The sequence below is a fragment of the Plecotus auritus genome, assembly GCF_963455305.1.
Source record: "Plecotus auritus genome assembly, chromosome: 3".
NCBI classification, from domain to species: domain Eukaryota; kingdom Metazoa; phylum Chordata; class Mammalia; order Chiroptera; family Vespertilionidae; genus Plecotus; species Plecotus auritus.
The window spans coordinates 132,867,927-132,886,716 of NC_137772.1; the positions used below are offsets into that span (position 1 = coordinate 132,867,927).

At 46.9% G+C, this 18,790-nt stretch overlaps 1 protein-coding gene across 1 annotated transcript in view; it reads right to left on the bottom strand.

The window, feature by feature from the left end:
- Positions 1 to 2,226: 2,226 nt before the first annotated feature.
- The window catches only part of CRACR2A (calcium release activated channel regulator 2A), a gene marked incomplete at both ends in the record, with an annotated part of 77,577 nt that continues 61,013 nt past the window's right edge, over positions 2,227 to 18,790 (bottom strand). Inside the window, 5 exons of the mRNA XM_080660335.1 lie at positions 2,227 to 2,311; positions 4,135 to 4,211; positions 6,640 to 6,741; positions 17,463 to 17,577; positions 17,690 to 17,771. Coding sequence (XP_080516461.1) covers positions 2,227 to 2,311; positions 4,135 to 4,211; positions 6,640 to 6,741; positions 17,463 to 17,577; positions 17,690 to 17,771 — 461 coding nt within the window. The remainder of the gene's footprint in view (positions 2,312 to 4,134; positions 4,212 to 6,639; positions 6,742 to 17,462; positions 17,578 to 17,689; positions 17,772 to 18,790) is intronic.

Sequence of the window (18,790 nt, forward strand, 5' to 3'; positions counted from 1 at the left end):
CTTCTGTCTCTTGGGACCTTTGAGGGTTCGTGGGGATTTACCCTACAGGCTACAAGTCCTGAATCCACTTCTCCTAAATGGAAAAAATGCAGCCCGAGCCAAGGATCAGGTGTTTAGGGACAAATGCATCTGTGGCTGAGCGAACCCCCATGGAGAGCCTGCTTGCCCCATAAGTCCCAATTGCCATCCTGTTTCCATCAGAAACAGGACAGCTGCTTCCCTTTCTCCCTGGCGATCCCTACCTTCTACCAGCACTGCATACACATAAAACATACATTCATACAGCAACACATCAGATAAGAGGGCCACCGCTGGGTGACTGTCCCCCTTGAGACCACCACCAGTGTCCTCTCCTAGGAAATGGAGTCTCCTGTGAGTTCCCCTCAAACTCTGAGTGGGGGCAGAGCAGCCTAAGTGGAAAAATGATCAGGTCATCAAAAGCATTCTGAGGGGAAAGAGCCCAGAGCATCAAATAACCCACTTCTCACTTTACTGATGAGATGGGGCCCAGGGAGGGAGCTGGCTTGCCCAAGATCATGGGGCACCTTCCAGTGCTCATTGCTGGTTTTTGTTCCACACCCTTCACAGGCTCCCTGGTGCCTACAAAGGCTGGATGACAGAGAAGAGAGGAGTCTGCAAAAAGAAGTGGGCATTTACCTGGAGACCCCTGGGGCTCTGACCCCTTTGGGAGTCTGTGGAGAGGATGTAGGGAGGGGCTTTAGGAACTCTGGCCTCTCCCCAGCCTGGCTGACTCTATGCATTTGTCTTAAGTTATCTTCTCAGAGGCATGTGGACACTTTCTGCCTCTCTCCCTTCACCACCCCCTCTCCTGTGGGCCTGGGTCCACAGCCCGAGAATGGTCATCTGAAGCAATCTTGATGGTAATTTCATCCAACTTCCCTCCCAGGGCAAGAGTGCCCTCTCCAGCCCCACTGCCAGCCAGCCAGTGATGCTGGAGCTGCCAGGGCTGGGCACTCATCAGCACCTAGGTGAGGGACCACCACAGGCCCAGACTTTCCCTTCATCCCAGTGCCCTGAGCTGTTGCAGTCACGGTGCCCAGGCCGGCAGCTACACACTCTTGACAAACACCAGCAAAATGTCACCATCACAGCCACATTTAAAACACACACACACACACACACACACACACACACACACGCACACACACACACTCACACACACACACACACCACAGTCTTCTGGAAAAACTCAAATCAAATAAAATGAAGTCAGTAACGAAGGACCTGGTGTTGGGCCTCACTGCCTGCATGTCAAGCTACCCTGTCAATCATCACGTAGGATTTCTCAGAGAGCTATTTTGAGAAACATTTAGAAAATGGCTTTACATAGCTGTCGTTTATTTATACCCTCCAGAAATGGTTGCTCTGTTTAGCAGCAGATGGGTTTTCCCCCCCTGGTTTTCTTTTTATCTCTGAAAGTGAAGCAGGAAGTAAGCCCACTCCCTAACCCCAAGTACACATTTATCACCCCCAGTCCACCTGGGAGTCCTGGCTGTGGGTGGGTGGTGAGGAGAAAAGGCTGGGGGTTCTTTGTAAGGCACTGTTCTTGAGAACCCATGGGGCAAATACCATGGGCCAGTGGCTGCTCAGAGAGGCTGGGCCCTGAAGCCTGGGAAGGAGCAGGACTCCTGGGGGTGGAGGATGTGGGGTGGGGAATAGGTTTGCTCCCCTCAACACCACACAGGCACCTTGAGGTCCATGAAGCATATGCCAAGAGTGTCCCATTGGCATCCAGAGAACAGGAGCCAAAGCCAGACCAGCCACCCTGGCATTCATTGCCCAAGTGCTGTATCTGTGGCCTGCAGGAAGCAGCAAGTCGGCCCTGCACAGTTACCATGGCAATGTAACATTCTAAGGCTCTTAAAGGCAAGGGGTGGGGGGAAGAAGGGAGGTGGAGAAGGCACGTGGTGGCTTCTCTGGGAAAGCCCATCTGTTTCTTTCCCCAGGAAGCCAAGCTGGAGGTGGGGGGAGGGCGGGAAAGGAATGGGCATCTGGGATCTAGAGAAAGACGCAAGAGGAAAGACTAAGGTGCTCCAAGAGCAGCTCTCCTGAGTGGAGGAGCTCCCCTTTCTTTGGGGAAGGCAAGTCCCTGTCAAGGACAAAGGTCTGGGCTGGCCATGGTGGGAGCACCTGTGCAGGAGCCACGTGTAGGATTCAGGTGGGCCCTGTGAGCCAGGCCTGGGGGGAGAGGCCGGGGAGTGCCTTTCAGCCACAGCAGGGTTTTTTCTTGGCAGGGCGGGCAACCTGAATGGTGTCCTCCCTCACTGTGTCTTCTTGCTCCTTGAGGATCCTGGGAGGAGGGAAGGGATAGCATCACTAATGGGTAGCTGCTAGGCCCTTGGGTTACAGACCCTCTGGGAAACACTGAGGGACCGCAACCTCACCAGAGCATCAGAGAGAGTATTCCAAGTCTCCCCCTGTGGAGTACTGGTACATGAGTATAATTTATAAAGCCAGATTTCTGTCACTAGTGAGCCTTCCCACCTCCTCCAGGAAGCCTCCCCTGACCCTCCAGGTGGTGTAGTGCAATGACAGCACTCTGACCCTTCTGTTCAAACCCCATCGCTCCCTCAGCACTGAAGGAGCTGCTGAGAGCAGAGACTATCTTTTGTCTCTGCATTTCTGCAGCCCATCACAGTACCTGGAACACATAGAGGCTCGGAAAATATATTTCTTAGTTATTAACTCTATGGAAGGGCTGTCCCATGTGACCACAACTCCAGATTAAATGTGGGAAATGAAGGATTAAAAACAGTGTTAAGTATCTTATCCCTCTTTATACTGTCAAAGTGCTTTCACGTTCAGCACCTGTTTTCATTCTCACAACAACCTGGGAGTGGGCAGGGAAGATATGACTGATGTTCCTACCTTAGGGGCAAAGCGCAGAGGCAGAGTGACTTGCTCTGAGAATCAGTGCAGAGAAAAGCCTAAAACTTTCCCCAGGTCTTCCATCACTCTACAGCCTTGCCAAGGCATAGACATTGTTCTGGGCTCTTAATTACTCACATAAAAATGTGTTTAGATGCCCCAGAATGAATGCTGAGCAGAGATGAGTACTATTAGGTATTTGTTAGCTGGTGCTTGGATGGAATGAAATAAATGCCTGGATAGATAAAGGAGTGAATGTTCAAGTATGGAAAATAGGGCCCTGTGTGTTGTGGCATTTTCTTAATATTGATGTAGGCAGAGGTTTATGGAAGCGTCTTCCCATGGGACCAGCCCTTGGAATGCCATCACCTTGGGTGCCTCTGGTCTCCCATCATGGCCCTTCTCTCCTGGGCTCCCCCTCCCCCTCCCTAAGAGCCCTAACCCCTCCTTGCTCCCAGCTGGCTGGCAAGGAATCCCTGCTAAGACTTGAGCCAGCTTAGTGGGGCCTAAAATAAGACCTTTCCCATGATCATTTGCATTTAAAAAGAGGACACAGACAACAGTGTGGTGATGGGTTGGGGGGAAAGTAGGGGGATGGCTAAAGGGAACATGCAAAATGGGGGACATCTATAATAGTGTTAGCAATAAAAATAAACATAAAGAATGCCTGGGGAAAAGGCAGCCTTTAAGAGAGAAGATTGCAGACCCAGTGGCAGGCAGGGAGGCTTCCTTCTTGGCTTTTTTGGTTTCAGAGGCTGTCCCTGAGCCTAGAACCCCACCCCCCCCACCCCCCTCCGCCACAAAGGCCCAGGCCACCAGCCCATTTGCCCAGAGGCTCAGGCAAACAGAAAACAGACCAGAGAGAGGTCTGTGGGAGGTGGGGGATGATGGTGAGTGCAATGAAGTTGGGGGTGGGAGGTGGGGAGTGGTGGTGAATGCAGTGAGCTTAGGGTGGAAGGTGGGGGGGGGGGCGGGCGGTGAGTGCAGTGAGGGTGCAGGTGGGGGTGTGGGGGTGGTGAGTGCAGTGAGGTCTCAGGTGGGGAGTGGGAGGGTGGTGAGTGCAGTGAGGGTGCAGGTGGGGAGTGGGGGGGTGAGTGCAGTGAGAGCGCAGGTGGGGGCTTGCGGGGGGCGGTGAGTGCAGTGAGGGCGCAGGTAGGGGCATGGGGGGGTGGTGAGTGCAGTGGTCCCTGTCAGACCCGCAAAGCGGTCACATCATCCCATCCCATCCGCGGAGCTGTACTCTACCTGGCCAAATGGAGCAGGGACTCTTTGGTGTTGTGACCAGAATAGGCACTGCATTCATAGAAGATCAGATTGTTCTCCTAGAATCATGAAACAGAGGGAATAAAAGGAGGGGAGCTGGGGAGAACTGTGGGGTAGGGGAGAGCACCCTGTCTGCATCTACTCACACCCATGCTTCCTCTCCAAGTCCCCTCTAATTCCTCCACCCCTCGCCATTCTCTAAGACCATGGTCTGCAAACTGTGGCTCGAGAGCCACATGCGTCTCTTTGGCCCCTTGAGTGTGGCTCTTCCACAAAATACCATGGCCTGGGTGAGTCTATTTTGAAGAAGTAGCGTTAGAAGAAGTTTAAGTTTAAAAAATTTGGCTCTCAAAAGAAATTTCAATTGTTGTACTGTTGATATTTGGCTCTGTTGACTAATGAGTTTGCCGACCACTGCTCTAAGAGGCTGATTTCTGTCTTCTCAGGCGAGTTCTGTAACCATTTCCCAGGTGAGCTGTAACAACTATAAAGCAACAAAACCATAAGCTGCCTTAGTGCTTCACACTCCCTCTAATTAGGCTCTGGTAGGGCGTTTGCTCATTTCCTTTTCACACCAGTCTATGATGCAGGCCAAGACTCAGAGGCCAGGATGGGCGACATTCTTCCCACTTCATGGGCAGGAAGACTGAGGCTAGAGACGATATAAGTGGTCTGCCTGCTCCAGCCCTGTCTTTAGTTAATGGCAGGGCTCCCAGCAGCATACTTTTCCCAAGACACAGGCATGCCATGGCCTAGGGGCAGATGTCACTGAGGGCTCCCATAGGAATGCTCCTTCACACAGTTAATTAGCACTCCAGCGGTGGCTGTCAGCACTGGTGCATGGACAGCTGTCCATCCCTTCACCAGGCAGAGGCTGGGCTGCACGCACAGCGGGCCCTTGGCCAAGGCTCATCATTTTCCATTTATCACTCCCATTTATAGCTGTCCTGCTTCCTTATGACAGTGCTAATGGCACTGAGCCCTGGAGGCTGATGTCCTGTGGGATGCAGGCAGTTGAGTGAGGACACTTCTTTTGTGGCTGCAGATCAAAAGGCTGTGCAAATGCTTGTTTCCAATTCAGCTTTCCTGCTGCACACCCCACAGACCCAGCTCTGTCCTCCACCCTCTTTACCCCTGCCCCTCCCACCTCAGTCAGACCCTGACTCCTGGTCAGTCTGTGAAGAATGAAGGTTTCATTGTGAGGGGGCGGGGGTGGTGGGTGCATAGGACCTGAAATTGGAAGATACAGTTTGTCTTCCACCTTCAAGTGCAGACTCCAGCACTGAGGACCTGTGTGATACTTTGATTAAATCACTTAATTTCTCTGAGCCTCAGTTCTTGTTTCACTGACAAAAAAAGAAAGAAGAAAATGGGATGATAAAAATATAGGTCTGCAGTTCCTTAATCAAAATCCTTGGATCCAGATGTATTTTGGAATCCAGAAACTTTGAGTTTCAGAAAGATAATGCATGTGTACACGATATTACATAATACGCTCAGTGGGTCTGGGGCAGCATCCTGTAACCAAGCATATCAATATGTCTTCAGTGAAACATTTGAGTATTCGTTCAGAGTGTGGCACACAGAGACCATAAATAGCTGCATGTCAGTTCTGGTCAGATGCTCTGCCAGATGAAATCAAAACTGCTTTTTGTTTTCAGAGCTTTTTGGGTTGTGGAATTGAGGGTGAGGGACTGTGGATGTAGCTGTTTGGTGGCCCTCCACAGGAACACCTGCCAGGCCCGTTTTCCTTCTTTTTTCTTTAGATCTTACTATCAGTGCTCATTCTCCCAGCCTCTGAGCCACGAGCCTCTGTTTAGATCCAGCACACTAAGATGATGAATCCTTGGCCGGACAGCACCCCCATCTTTCCGGCACATGGTGCCCTGACAACCACGCTGAGGGCTGGAGCAGCCCAGGGAGAGCGCTGCGTGTTTTGCTGCCTGATTTCCGTCAAGCCTTGTCGGTTCTGAGCCTGGGCACGCGGGCCGCTGCTTGTTTTAGGGCAGGCCATCCAGTGCATGCCCTGCGTTTGTCTCGAGTCCACAGCTTTGAGGCTCAATCTGACAGACAGGATGCACTCTCTACCGAGCTGTCCAAAGAAGGACCAGCCTTGCTGTGAGTGTTTCATCCCAGGAGGTGGTCAAGTGGAAACACAGATGATGGGATTTGAGCATCAGATAGGGACTAAAATAGCCAACTTCTCACTATCTAAGAATTTCTAATTCTGAGTTCTGAGGGGAAGAATTTGGGAAAATTCCCCATACCTTAGTCATCCCTGGCCAACTCCCACTTACAGTCTGAGGCTCCCATGGAAAGTTCCACACGCATAGGAGCTGGCTGCTCCCACGATGCCAGGATGCCTATCTTGCCTACTCGCTTCCTTCCCAGGGGGCTTCCAGGGAAGGCTCCCCCCAAGGCTCTGGGGCACATGCCTAACTGCTTGAGTGCCACCCTGTCCATAGAGATGGGAAGGCCTGCTCTTACCTTGGCGAGCTGTTCTCCAAGGCCCCGGGGAACTTCCCGCTCTTTCTCGTTGTCAATTTTATTGCCCAGCAGAAGTACAGGAATACAGTCCCCCACAGCTTCCTGCGGAACAGACATCCCCCACTCAGAGAAGCACCCACAAGGAGAACCAGAGGGCAGGCTTGAAATGCTGGATGGAGAGGCACATCCGGCTGCGAACGCCCTCCTGCTGCAATAGGCCAGGTGACAACAGAGTCATCCTGACAGCTGAGACCCACCTTCTGTGACAGCCTCAGTTTACAAGGCTTCTGCCAGGTGCCCGATGCCCGCCTTTGGGTGACTCTGGGTATCTCCAGTCCCTGTCAGTGCAATGACCTCCCCCTCGCCACTCTCCTTGGATGCTGGACAGAACACAGACCCCCTGGATGTGCTGGGAATGAGTATCAGGATGAGGGTACATTTGAACGATGTGTCCTTCTCCAGGGCACACAACACCCTGAGGACATTCCTACATGACCAGACTTAGTCTTAACAAGAATGAACCAAAGGAATTAATGTAATGTGGTTTGGGGCTGTTGTAGGGGTTGCTGGGTTAGAAGTGGCATCTCCAGGCATCTCATATCAGGCACATAAGCTCCCTGAGGGTTGGGTCCAAATCTGATTCATGCTATTGGGTCCACAGTGCTGGGAAAATGACTGTTGTGTGCCTCGTGGAGGTCACCACGTGGGACTGCAGAGCCTTGTCATTGGGTACTCTTGTTCTGAATGAAGCCCTGCGTGGGAAGAACTGTGTGGCCATAGCAACTGCACCTCTTGGGCCAGAAGTGACAGGTTTGTTCAAGGGGTCAACCCTGTTTACGCCTCCTGCAGTTGCGTCAGGCCAGCAGGGGCCTGTGCACCCAGAGTCCCTGTGCCATGGCATCCTCCCTGTGAAATGGGTGCACTGTCCGTCCCTCTCCTAAGGGCAAAGGGTGCCCGATGCCAGGCACAGCTATTTAGAAAGAACATAGGGTAATGTTCACATTTAAGCAGGTTGTTATTTTTACTTGTGAGATACTTAATTAGGGGCTTTTGATCATAATTTGGTAGAGAATAGTTATTCATTGTAGCTAAATGTCTTACTAAAGAGAGAGGGCTGTGGGATAAGAAGCTAACAGTTATAGTTTTGCCAATAATTCAGCTATTTTATGTTGCCATTTCAAATAAATGTCCAAAGCCCATCCAATAGATACACCTATTTTAAGTTTAAATGCAATTACATTTGAAATTAAGCCTCAATGATTCCTTAAACTATACATTCAATTTTATTGCAGATCAGTCAGGAAAAAATTTATTAAATGAGAATTTTGAGGCTCAGAGAGTCCAAGAGAACATTTGACATCAAAGTCACTGAGTTATGAGGACCCTTTAGTATATGGGCCCACAATTCTCTAATATTTTACTCTAAATTCTGATTTCCAACAAACTCTCTGCTATTTAGTGTCTTATTAACTAGAACTCTCTAAAAGCAGTATTCCACATATCCATGGTAAGATGGTAAATAATGTTGGTAATGGTGACTCAAAGGCACAAGATCTTACATTATCTTCTGACCCATCAACATAGATTCAATTATGTGCACTGTAGTTGATGTGTTAAGTGGATTGCATTTAATAATTTGCAAGTGAAAACCCCACTTTTGGCATATAAAGAATGTTGTGTCAATTAATGGGAATGCCCCCATTCTCTGACTGTGCTGTGCCACCGAAACTTGGGCAAAGAGTTTTATACAGAAAAGGAAGAAAGAGGAGGAAGGCAGGAAATGGGCCAAAAGGCTTGCTGCTTGGAGCACAGGAGAGATATTTGTAGATTTATGTGTGAGGAATGACTAAGGCTTGTGGGATTTCTTGACATGGAAACTCTGAAAATATGAGCATCAGACTTGAAATCCCAGGGCAGGAGTCTAACCCAATCTGGTATGAATGGTGGCCTCAGTTTCCTCCCTTTTAAAGGGGATGCTGGGTACTGAAGGAGGGGATCGGATGAGGTAGGAAATAGTCCTAAGCCTGACATCTGAGCCCTGTGCGCCACACACAGCAGTGTGCCCCTTGGGAAAAGAAGGGGCAGTCTTCTTTTTAAAAGAAATTCCTGGATATAAACATAGAAGAGCTTAGAAGGAGCAGAAAGTCCCCATCTGGAGCTGTGGCTTCTGCTCTTTGCATTGTCCCTCTTACACAGACACTCTGGACAACTCACTTCCCCTCCAGGGGCCCTGGCCTGCCACTGATAAAGGAGAATTCAGTTTCTTTCCAAAGATGTGGCAAAAATAAGTGAGACCACACATAACACTGGAGAGTGTGCTACCGTGGGCAGCCAGTGGACGTCACTCCAGCCCCAAGTCAGTCTCTGACACAGGGCCACCCACGAGGAGGGGTTGGGGCTGGGGTGGGTGTTTCATGGTCCTCTCTCACTTTAACCTCTGCCTAAACTCCACCTTTTTTGTACACATAACTAGGTTTTCAGCCTATATATCGCTTGCCACAAAGATGCTCATAATTATCCACCTGATGAAGCAACACTTCCTTTTAAAAGTCCAAAGCTCACCTCTTCTGGAGAACAAGTCTACTTCCCCCAACCTCTGCTGACGTTTCTACAGATGTTGATAAAAGTCCCATAGGCCTGCCAGGTCAGACAGAAGGAACTGAAGCCCCTTAGCCGCACACACAATCTCTGTAGGAGACCTGGCTCTGCTGTCTTGTGGGGCCCGCCCCAATCGCTCCTCCCTGCTCCTCTCTTCTCCTCTCTTCTCTGAGCTGTGAAATAGGCCTCGAGAGCTGGTTTCCCTCCTCTGACTTAGATACAGAAGCCTCTCTACATCTCCAATCACGTTAGTTGCCTTTCTGTGAACTTGAGCTTGTTAGAAGACAGACTAGTTGGAATTCAAAAAATTATGCATCTCTGATTTTAAATAACAAGGGCTGTCAATTTGGAGCAGAGGACTGACATTCAGCTCCGAATGTGCAGCTGTTGGGTTTGGTTGGTTGTAGTGTGTGTGTGTGTGTGTGTGTGTGTGTGTGTGTGTGTGTACATCTATTTGCTGAGAGGCAAGAAAAGCACTTAACTGGGAGGGTGCTGTTATCTCTCTGGAGCCAGAACAAAAATTTCTCAGCACATTAAAGCCTTCAGTTATGCTAAGAAAAAAATGACTGTAAAATTATATCTTGGGGGTTTCCATATTTATCCACCCCTGGACTATGAGTCAAAACAAGATTTATTTGTGTAGTTCGTTTAAACTGCCAGCACTTCAAGCTCAGCTTGAAATGTGGGGAACAAATCTGCTATTTTTTGCTCTGTGTTGCACATTGTCACCAATGACAAAGATCACAGAATGAGAATTAGCCAATAGTCCACAATAGGAGAGGAAAGTGGGCCTGATCCCTTTCTGCCGAAGAACTAATGGTTCTGCTTTGAGACCAGAGCTGGCAGGATTGAAAAAGAAATGAACACCTCTTTCTCAGAAGCAGATTTCAACCATGGGCCATGTGATGAGAGAGAAGCATAACGCAGTGGCAAAGCCCTAGATTTTAGTTCTGGCTGTGCTGTCCCATAGGCCGGGGGTGCCTTTGGACAAGTCACTTCCTCTCTGGATGTCAGGACTTCTTATCTCTAAAACAAGAGGCTGCATTGAATTATTTTCCCCTTTTTTTCCAGCTCAAAGACACTGGTCTTGAAGGCTTGACTTCCATTTCCTTGACTTATAGATCTAACAATATCATGCTCTAGAATGACAAAAGGATCCAAAGTAGAAGTTCAACATGCAGACACTAGGACCAAAAATCTGGGTTTGGGGAAATACCAGCCCCCTCCCAGGCTCATTCTAAATCCTATTTTCTCTGTCTAACGATACGGGCCCCAAAGCCTTCAGATGTCTGGTGTGTCCCATGGTCTAAATGTGGGGCCCTTACAGATCAACCAGTTTCTTGTTCAGATAGGACTGGTTAAGCCAGTCCCAGCAGCAGAGATGAGAAGGAGGTAGGGAGGGTTGGGAATGCTGAGTTGGCAGGAATGACTAACGGCTTTGATTTCCTGTAAGGTATGTAGGAAATGCAAAAGGGCAGGAGTATCAGCACAGAACAGAGTGTGTCTGGGCCTGGCTTGGGCCTCTTCTGCAGAAGGCCTGCGGGCAGGGTTAAGCTTTCCAGGTGGGGAGGATGAGGGAGGGTGGGGAAGAAGAACAGTCACAGAGGCAGGATGCTCCCACCTCACAAAGCAAGGTGCTTCTCTGAGCCAAAGGATTTTGGTTCCCTCTGGGCTGGAAGGATCCTCTAGGGTCCCTCTGATGCACACACACTTCTGGCCCATCCTGTGGCTCCCAGAGAGTCAAATGTCATACTTTGTAGAACATAGGGGCCAGGAGGGACCTTTCAGAGACTCTGATTCCTTCCTTCATTGTGTGACTGGCCACAGTTTCATGGACAGAAATGGCTGAGCTGGGATGGTAAGACCTTCCTTTTCAGGGAACTCCATACCTCCCCTGAGAGTCTGTTCCAACCACAGAACCTCTTCCAAGAGTAAGTCTTTGCTATGTATAATCTGGGGTAATTTTAGCCCTTTATTCTTGTTCTGCTTTTCAGGTTGTGGGAGGAAGGGACTGGCCAGCATTCACTTAATAATATGGCTTTAGAACCTGCAACCTATTCTTAAAGCTCCCCTCCACCCTCCCTTCCCCAGGTTAGGGAGTAGGCAGCATGCTTGGAGCTCCATGGAAAAATAAGGTGCTACACAAATATAAAGTACTTGTTATCTTCAGTTCCCCTCCAATCAAATTAGGTGTCAAGTTTTAATCTATCACCGACACCTCTGATTGCTGGTTGCCATGGCAGAATGAGTTAGCTTTTCAAGAATCTTGAGAATTATCACATTTATGATGCCACTGCACCACACCTTCACCATGCCGTCTGCCATCTGATACTGCCTTCTGCCCTTGCTCTCAAAACCCTGGGCCACCCAGCTGGGTGCCTCATACTGAGTCCTCAGGAGTGCCTTGTGGGTGCTGGACATGTGGGAGAAGCTCAGAAAATTCTTGTTGAAGGGCATGGACATCTTTGAATAAGATTTAGAGGCTTGCTTCTCAAAGTGTGGTCCCTAGACCAGCAGCATCAACCTCCTCTGAGCACTTGTTAGAAATGCAGCATCTCAGGCCCCGCCCAGACCTGCTGGGTCAGATTCCACATCTTAACAAGATGTCCAGGACTCTCCTAGGCCTATTAGAGTTTGAGAAGCACTTGTCAGGGTGGGAACCATGGTGGCTGAGAATCACTTGGGAAGGTGTTATCTATTTATTTTCACATTTCCAGGCCCTGAGTCATTCTATCTGGGAGAGAAGGCCCTGACATCTGTTTTGTTTGATAGCTCCACAGGTGATCCTGATGTTCATCTAGGTTTTGGGATAGTCATTGAGAGCTTAACTGTATCTTTTGCTAATTTTAAAAAAGGAGAACTCAAACTACAAATTATACAAAAAGGCCCATCCACACACAGATAATTCTGAATTAACTATATACAGAACTGCCATCTTAGCTTGGCTTCCTGAGCCCATAGAGGCACCAGGGTTCCACGGGGGACTCCTGCTGGGCCCATGCTGACAATGCTTTCAGCCCCACCCCATAAGGAACATTGCATGGCATAGTTTTTCTGAAGAATGACTGAACTCATGCTTCAAGCTGTGATGATGCCCTCTGATATTTCTTCACCTCTACCAACAGCACCAAATTCAACCTGATCTTCTACCTCTCCTGCTAAGTCACAGGCTCTCTGTGCAAAACAGGAGACTTAGTAACTATACCTTCCTAACGGATGGCAGAGAGGGAAGTTCCATAAATTTGACTCCATTTATCCCTATTAATTCCAGACTACTGGTATTTAAAATTCCTCTACCCAGCTTTAGTATAAAAAGATAGATATTTAGGGACAATTAAATGTTTGTGGCTGGGATATATATGACAAACTCATAGCTAACATCATACTCAAAGATGAAAAGCCAAAACCTTTCTCTTTAAGATCAGTAACAAGACAAAAATGTCTATTTTAACCATTTTTGTGCAACATAGTATTAGAAGTCCTCGTCACAGCAATCAGACAAGAAAAAGAAATAAAAGGCATACAAATCGTAAAGGAAGAAGTAAAGCTGTCATTATTTAAAGATGATATGATACTATACCTAGAGAACTCTAAAGATTATACAAAAAAACCATTAAAACTAATAAATAAATCCAGTAAAATAGCAGGATACAAGATTAATATTCAAAAACTGATTCATTTTTATACACCAATCATGAATGATCAGAAGTAGAAATTAAGAAAATCCCATTTATGGTATAATTGCATCAAATAGAATAAAATACCTAGGAATAAATTTAACCATGAAGGTAAAAGACCTATACTCAGAAAATTATGAGATAATGAAGAAATAAATAAAAGAAGATACAAATAAATGGAAGCATATACCATGCTTATGAACAGAAAAAACTAACATTGTTAAAATGTTCATACTACCCAAAGCAAGCTACTGATTTAACGTAATCACTAACAAAATACCAATGGCATATTTCACTGAACTAGAACAAATAATCCTAAAATTTATATAGAACCACAAAAGATCCTGAATAGCCAAAGCAATCTTGGGAAAGGAGAACATAGATGAAAGTATCATGCTATCTGATTTCAAATTATACTACAAGTAATCAAAACAGCATGGTACGGGCACAAAAACAGACACAGAGCAATGGAACAAAATAGAAAGCCCAGAAATAAATCCACAGCTATATGGTCACTTAATCTATGACAAAGGAGGCAAGAATATACAATGGGGTAAAGGCAGTCTCTTCAATAAATGCTGTTGAGAAAACTGGATAGAGATACATGCAAAAGAATGAAAATCATTTTCTTACAAGAATAAACTCAAAATGGATTGAAGACTTAAATATAAGACTGAAACCATAAAAATCCCAGAAGAAAACATAGAAAATAAACTCTTTGACATTAATCTTAGCAATATTTTTTTGGATATGTCTCCTTGGGCAAGGGAAACAAAAGAAAAAATAAACAAATGGGACTGCATAAAAATAAAAAGTTTGTATACAGTAAAGGAAACGATCAACAAAACAAAAAGACAAACTACTGGATGGGAGAAGATATTAGCCAATGATACATCTGATAAGGGGTTAATATCCAAAATTTATAAGGAACTTATACAACTTCACACCAAAACAACAACACCAGCACAAACAATCCAGTTTAAAAATGGGCAGAGGACCTGAATAGACATTTCTGCCAAGAGGACACACAGATGGCCAATACACAAAAGAAAAGATCCTCAATGTCACTAATTATCAAGGAAATGCAAATTAAAACCACAATGAACTATCACCTCACACCTGTCAGAATGGCAATCATCAATAAATCAATAAACAACAAGCATTGGTGAGGATGTGAAGAAAATGAAACCCCTGTGCACTGTTGGTGGGAATGCAGATGGGTGCAGCCACTGTGGAAAACAGTATGGAGGGTCCATAAAAAATTAAAAATGGAACTTCCTTATGACCCCAATGTTTCAACTTCAGGTATATATCCAAAGAAACCCAAAACACTAATTCAAAAGAATATATGCATCCCAATGTTCATTGCAGCATTATTTATAACTATAGGTCTGGTGCACAACAATTGTGCACGGGAGGCGGGACGTCCCTCAGCCAGGCCTTCGCCCTTTCGCAGACTGGGAGTCCTCGGGAAATGTCCAACTGACAGAGTGGGCCTAAGCCGGCAGTCAGATATCCTTAGGCAATCAGATATCCTTAGTGCTGCTGTGGAGGCGGGAGAGGCTCCTGCCACCGCTGCTATATTAACCTGTAGTATAATTTGAAATCAGATAGCATGATACTTCTAATACTATGTGCTCTCCAGCCTTGAGCCTGGCTTCTGGCTGAGCGGTGCTCCCCCTGTGGAGTTCACTGACCACTAGGGGGCAGCTCCTGTATTGAGCGTCTGCCCCCTGGTGGTCAGTGCGCATCATAGCAACCAGTCGTTCCACCGTTTTGCATATTACCCTTTTATTATATAGGATAGCCAAGATATGAAAGCAACCTAAGTGTCCATCAAGAGATAAATGAATAAAGAAGATGTGGTACATATATACATGGAATATTACTCAGACATAAAAAGAAATGAAATCCTGCCATTTGAGACAACATGAATGGGCCTAAAGGGTATTATGATAAGTGAAATAAGTCAGACAGCAAAAGACAAATACCATATGATTTCACTTATATGTGGAATCTAAAGAACAACATAAACAAACAATACAGAAACAGAAACAGACTAATAGATACAGAGAACAGACTATGTGTGGTGGTAGGTGGGTACTAGACTTAGCGGGATGATCACTTTTTAAGGTATATAAATGTCTAATCACTATGTTGTACACCTGAAACTAATACAATATTGTATGTAAACTGTACTTGGAAAACTAAAATATCAAAAAAAGGATAGAAAAGGAATGGCTGACCTCCCCCCACCCCCCCCCCCCCCCCAAAAAAAAAGTTATGGCCTCAATTTCTTTCTTTCTTTTTTTTTTTCAATTCTCACCTGAGGATATGTTTCTTATTGATTTTTAGAGAGAGTAAGGGAGAGAGAGAAACATCTATGTGAGAGATAATAGTGATCAGTTGTCTCCTATACTCGCACCAACTTGGGATTGAACCCAAAACCTGGGTATATGCCCTGACCAGGAACCGAACCCACAACCTTTGGTGTATGAGACAATGATCCAACCAACTGAGCCACCTGACCAAGGCATATCCTCAACCTCTTAGTTTGAGAATGAGATGGCTGTCTTAGACTAGTGATTTTCAAAGGGAAACCCTCTTACTTAGAAAAATTGTACCTGCACCTCCAATATACCAAACTGCACCTCCAATATACCAAACTGAAAGAACTAGAGTGGCTCTGACTGAGAGAGGGGTCGAGGGGCCCAGAACTGTGATGTTATACCTTTCCATGCTCTGCCTCTGTCCCTGGGAGTGTCACTCTGATTCTAGGGTTCCACCAGAGAAAGTTTGAAAACCACTGTATCAAGTAAGCACTGACGTCTCTGGTGCTTAACTTCAATGAGGAAGATAAATCACTGGTGCTGTCAAAGAAAAATCAGGTCTGAAATCCCAAAGTTCAAACAGGATCCACTTCCAGATGACCCATACCATTTGCTTCCATTAATAGCTTGGTGTAGAGCCATTCACTACATTCCAAAATGTACATTTTCTCATTTATAACTGTTTTTAGGCTCAATAATTTTGAGAAATAATTTGTATTAAGCAAATTTCTGAGGAACCCAAGAATCTGACTTCCATTCTTATTCTTTATTTTGGGGGAAATGAGAAGAATGGGGATTAAGAGTAGAGAAAGGAGACCTGCCCAGTGGGGCTCAGTTGGTTGGGCATTATCCCATGCACCAAAAGGTTTCTGGTTCAATTCCTGGTCAAGGTACAATACCCAGGTTGCAGAATCGAGCCCCAGTAGGGAATAAATAAATAAATAAATAAAAGAGTAGAGAAAGAAGCAGCACAGCCAGTCCAAACTATAAGAGCAACAGATTTTGGTGGGAGGAATCATAAATATTAGGGCCAAAGGATGAAGAAATGAACAACTCCAGGATTCTGATTGCACAACGATATAGCATCCATTTAGGCATCCAATGTGGGTTGAGCAGTAGTTCTGTGGGGCCCCCAGCAAGCTCTTTGTTACTATGACAAAGAGGCAGTTTCAGTTCCCAGGAGGCACAGAGTGCATGCAGCACAGACCTGAGCTGGGAACTATGTCCTTTACAGCAGTGGGTCAGTGTGGGAAGTAGGTAAGGGGTCCATGGAAGGTCTAATGGGCTTGAATACAGGTTGAACGTAAGCTCCATGAGGACAGGGATATTGCTTCATCTACCTGCTGCTTTAATTCCCAGATCCTAAAAGAGTGGCTGGCAGTGTTTTGAACAAATAAATGAACAATGCATGAATTCTGCTGGTGGAAGGAAATGGGATACCCTACCTGATTGCTTTGTAAATGAATCAGCAAGGCCCTATTAAAAGAAGTAAGTGGCTTGCCCACTCTGCCATTGGCCTTGAAAAGTTTGCATTTAAGTGGTAAAGGAAGAGCATGCAGGTGGTCAGGAAGTTAAAAGGGACATATTGCAAGTATAAATCAAGAGGTAGTGTCTCAGAGGTAATCTAGAATTCAAATAAGAGTGCTGTTGCTTGTGGGCCCCACCTAGGGTGACTTTGGGTGAGCCTGGGGCCCTCACATTGTGGGTCAACCTCCCCTCATGTGAAGGGTTGTGACAGAGGCCCCAAAACACTGTGTGGTGTCACTTTTGGCGGGGCACAGCTGGGCCCATTGGAGCTAGAAAATGCAGGGGGTTGGGGAGGCAATGGTGAGAATGGGGGAACAGCACAGTTGTAACTCAGTTTAAACACCCATTTCTCAGGGACACCTTCCTTGCTATTGTACTCTGTGCTCCTCCTCTAATCCTGTCCTACTCACTTATAGCTCTTATTGAAATCATAATGATACAATTATTGGTGTAATCTCTATTTTTTATGTCCCATGGGAGCAGGGACTGTATCTGTCTTGGTCACTTTAGAGTCCCCAGTAGCTAGCTTGGTACTGGCCACTTGGGTAAACAAATGCATGAATCAGTCTGTTCCTGGAGAAGGTGGGTTCTGATCAGGTTTTGAAAGAGCAGAGGAACAGGCAGGAGAAGGGCAGAGAAGAGAGAAAAGCAGGAGGCCCGCATAGTGCTCCTAGGATGGTCACCAGCTCACCTCCACGCTGCTCAGCCACTGCCGGACCGACAGGAAGGACTGTTTGGCTGTGAGGTCATACATGACGATGACACCATCGGCCTTTCTGAAGAACTGTTGGGTGATACAACGATACCTGCCATCCAAGGGCCACAGGTCAGGGGAGCACAGCCTTCCCTTGCAGCCCAGACCTTCAGCCCCACTGGGGGAATGGAGGAGGCAGTGTTACATCAGGGACGGCTCCTCACCTCTCCTGCCCGGCCGTGTCCCACAGCTGCAGGGCCACCTGAGAGTCACCCACACGTACCATCTTCACACGGTAATCGATGCCTGCAAGGTGGACCAGGCCTGTTATTTCCAAATAAGAACATGATGCCCCAATATGTCTGGAATCATGTCAGGTCAAGGGTGACAGCTCCTGTGTAGCTCCTGGGAGGCGATGTGGGGAAATGGACAGAGCACTGGACAGGGAGGTGTGGGGCCTGATTCTATCTCTGCTACTTATTATCAAATCATTTAACCACTCTGAACTGCAGGCTCCTCCCTGTAATGTAATCCATACCCTCCTTAGGGATACTACAGGTTCAAATGAGATCACATATGTAAAAGCAATATGCCAATGCAAAGACATTGTTATATTCATGAATTTACTCTCTCACCGCAAAGATAGAGGAGGAGGAAAGACTGTCTTTAAATTTCTTCCTCCCTTTCCCCTTCCTTCCTTCCCTCCTTTCTTCCTTCCTTCCTTCCTTCCTTCCTTCCTTCCTTCCTTCCTTCCTTCCTTCCTTCCTTTTTCCTTCCCTCCCTCCCTTCCCTTCTCCCTAAAATCATTTTCAAAGTTCCCCTAATAAAGTTCAAATATCCCTGGGTATGGATCATACTTTCAGACTTCCATCAGCCACTGCAAATGTATGTGACAGAGTCAGAGGAGGAACAGGGGGAGCAGGAGGACAGGAAGGGGTGGCAGGTGGAGGGAGGGCTACAAGAGAAGAGGATGGGGGAGGGAATCAAAGGCAGCATTCACCCTTGAGATGGCATCAGAGCTCCTAATCCCAGCCACTGGGCCACTCGCAATGGTCTCTCTGACGCTGCAATCCCACTTGAAGTCATGGACCACAGAGAGAGGGAGCAAGCTCAGGTACATGCATTCTGAGCCCACAGCAGCCCTCAGAAGTTCCTTGATAACAGACATTCCTCTCTCTCTACATCGTTTAAGAATGTTCACAAATGCTTAATCAGGTTCAAAAATTCTTTCCCTCTTAAGGTATCAAGTCTTGGAAACAGAGGGCATCCCCTACCACCTCTAAAAGGGCCCAGCTTCTGAGGTCCTCACCCTGGAGGGCTAAGGA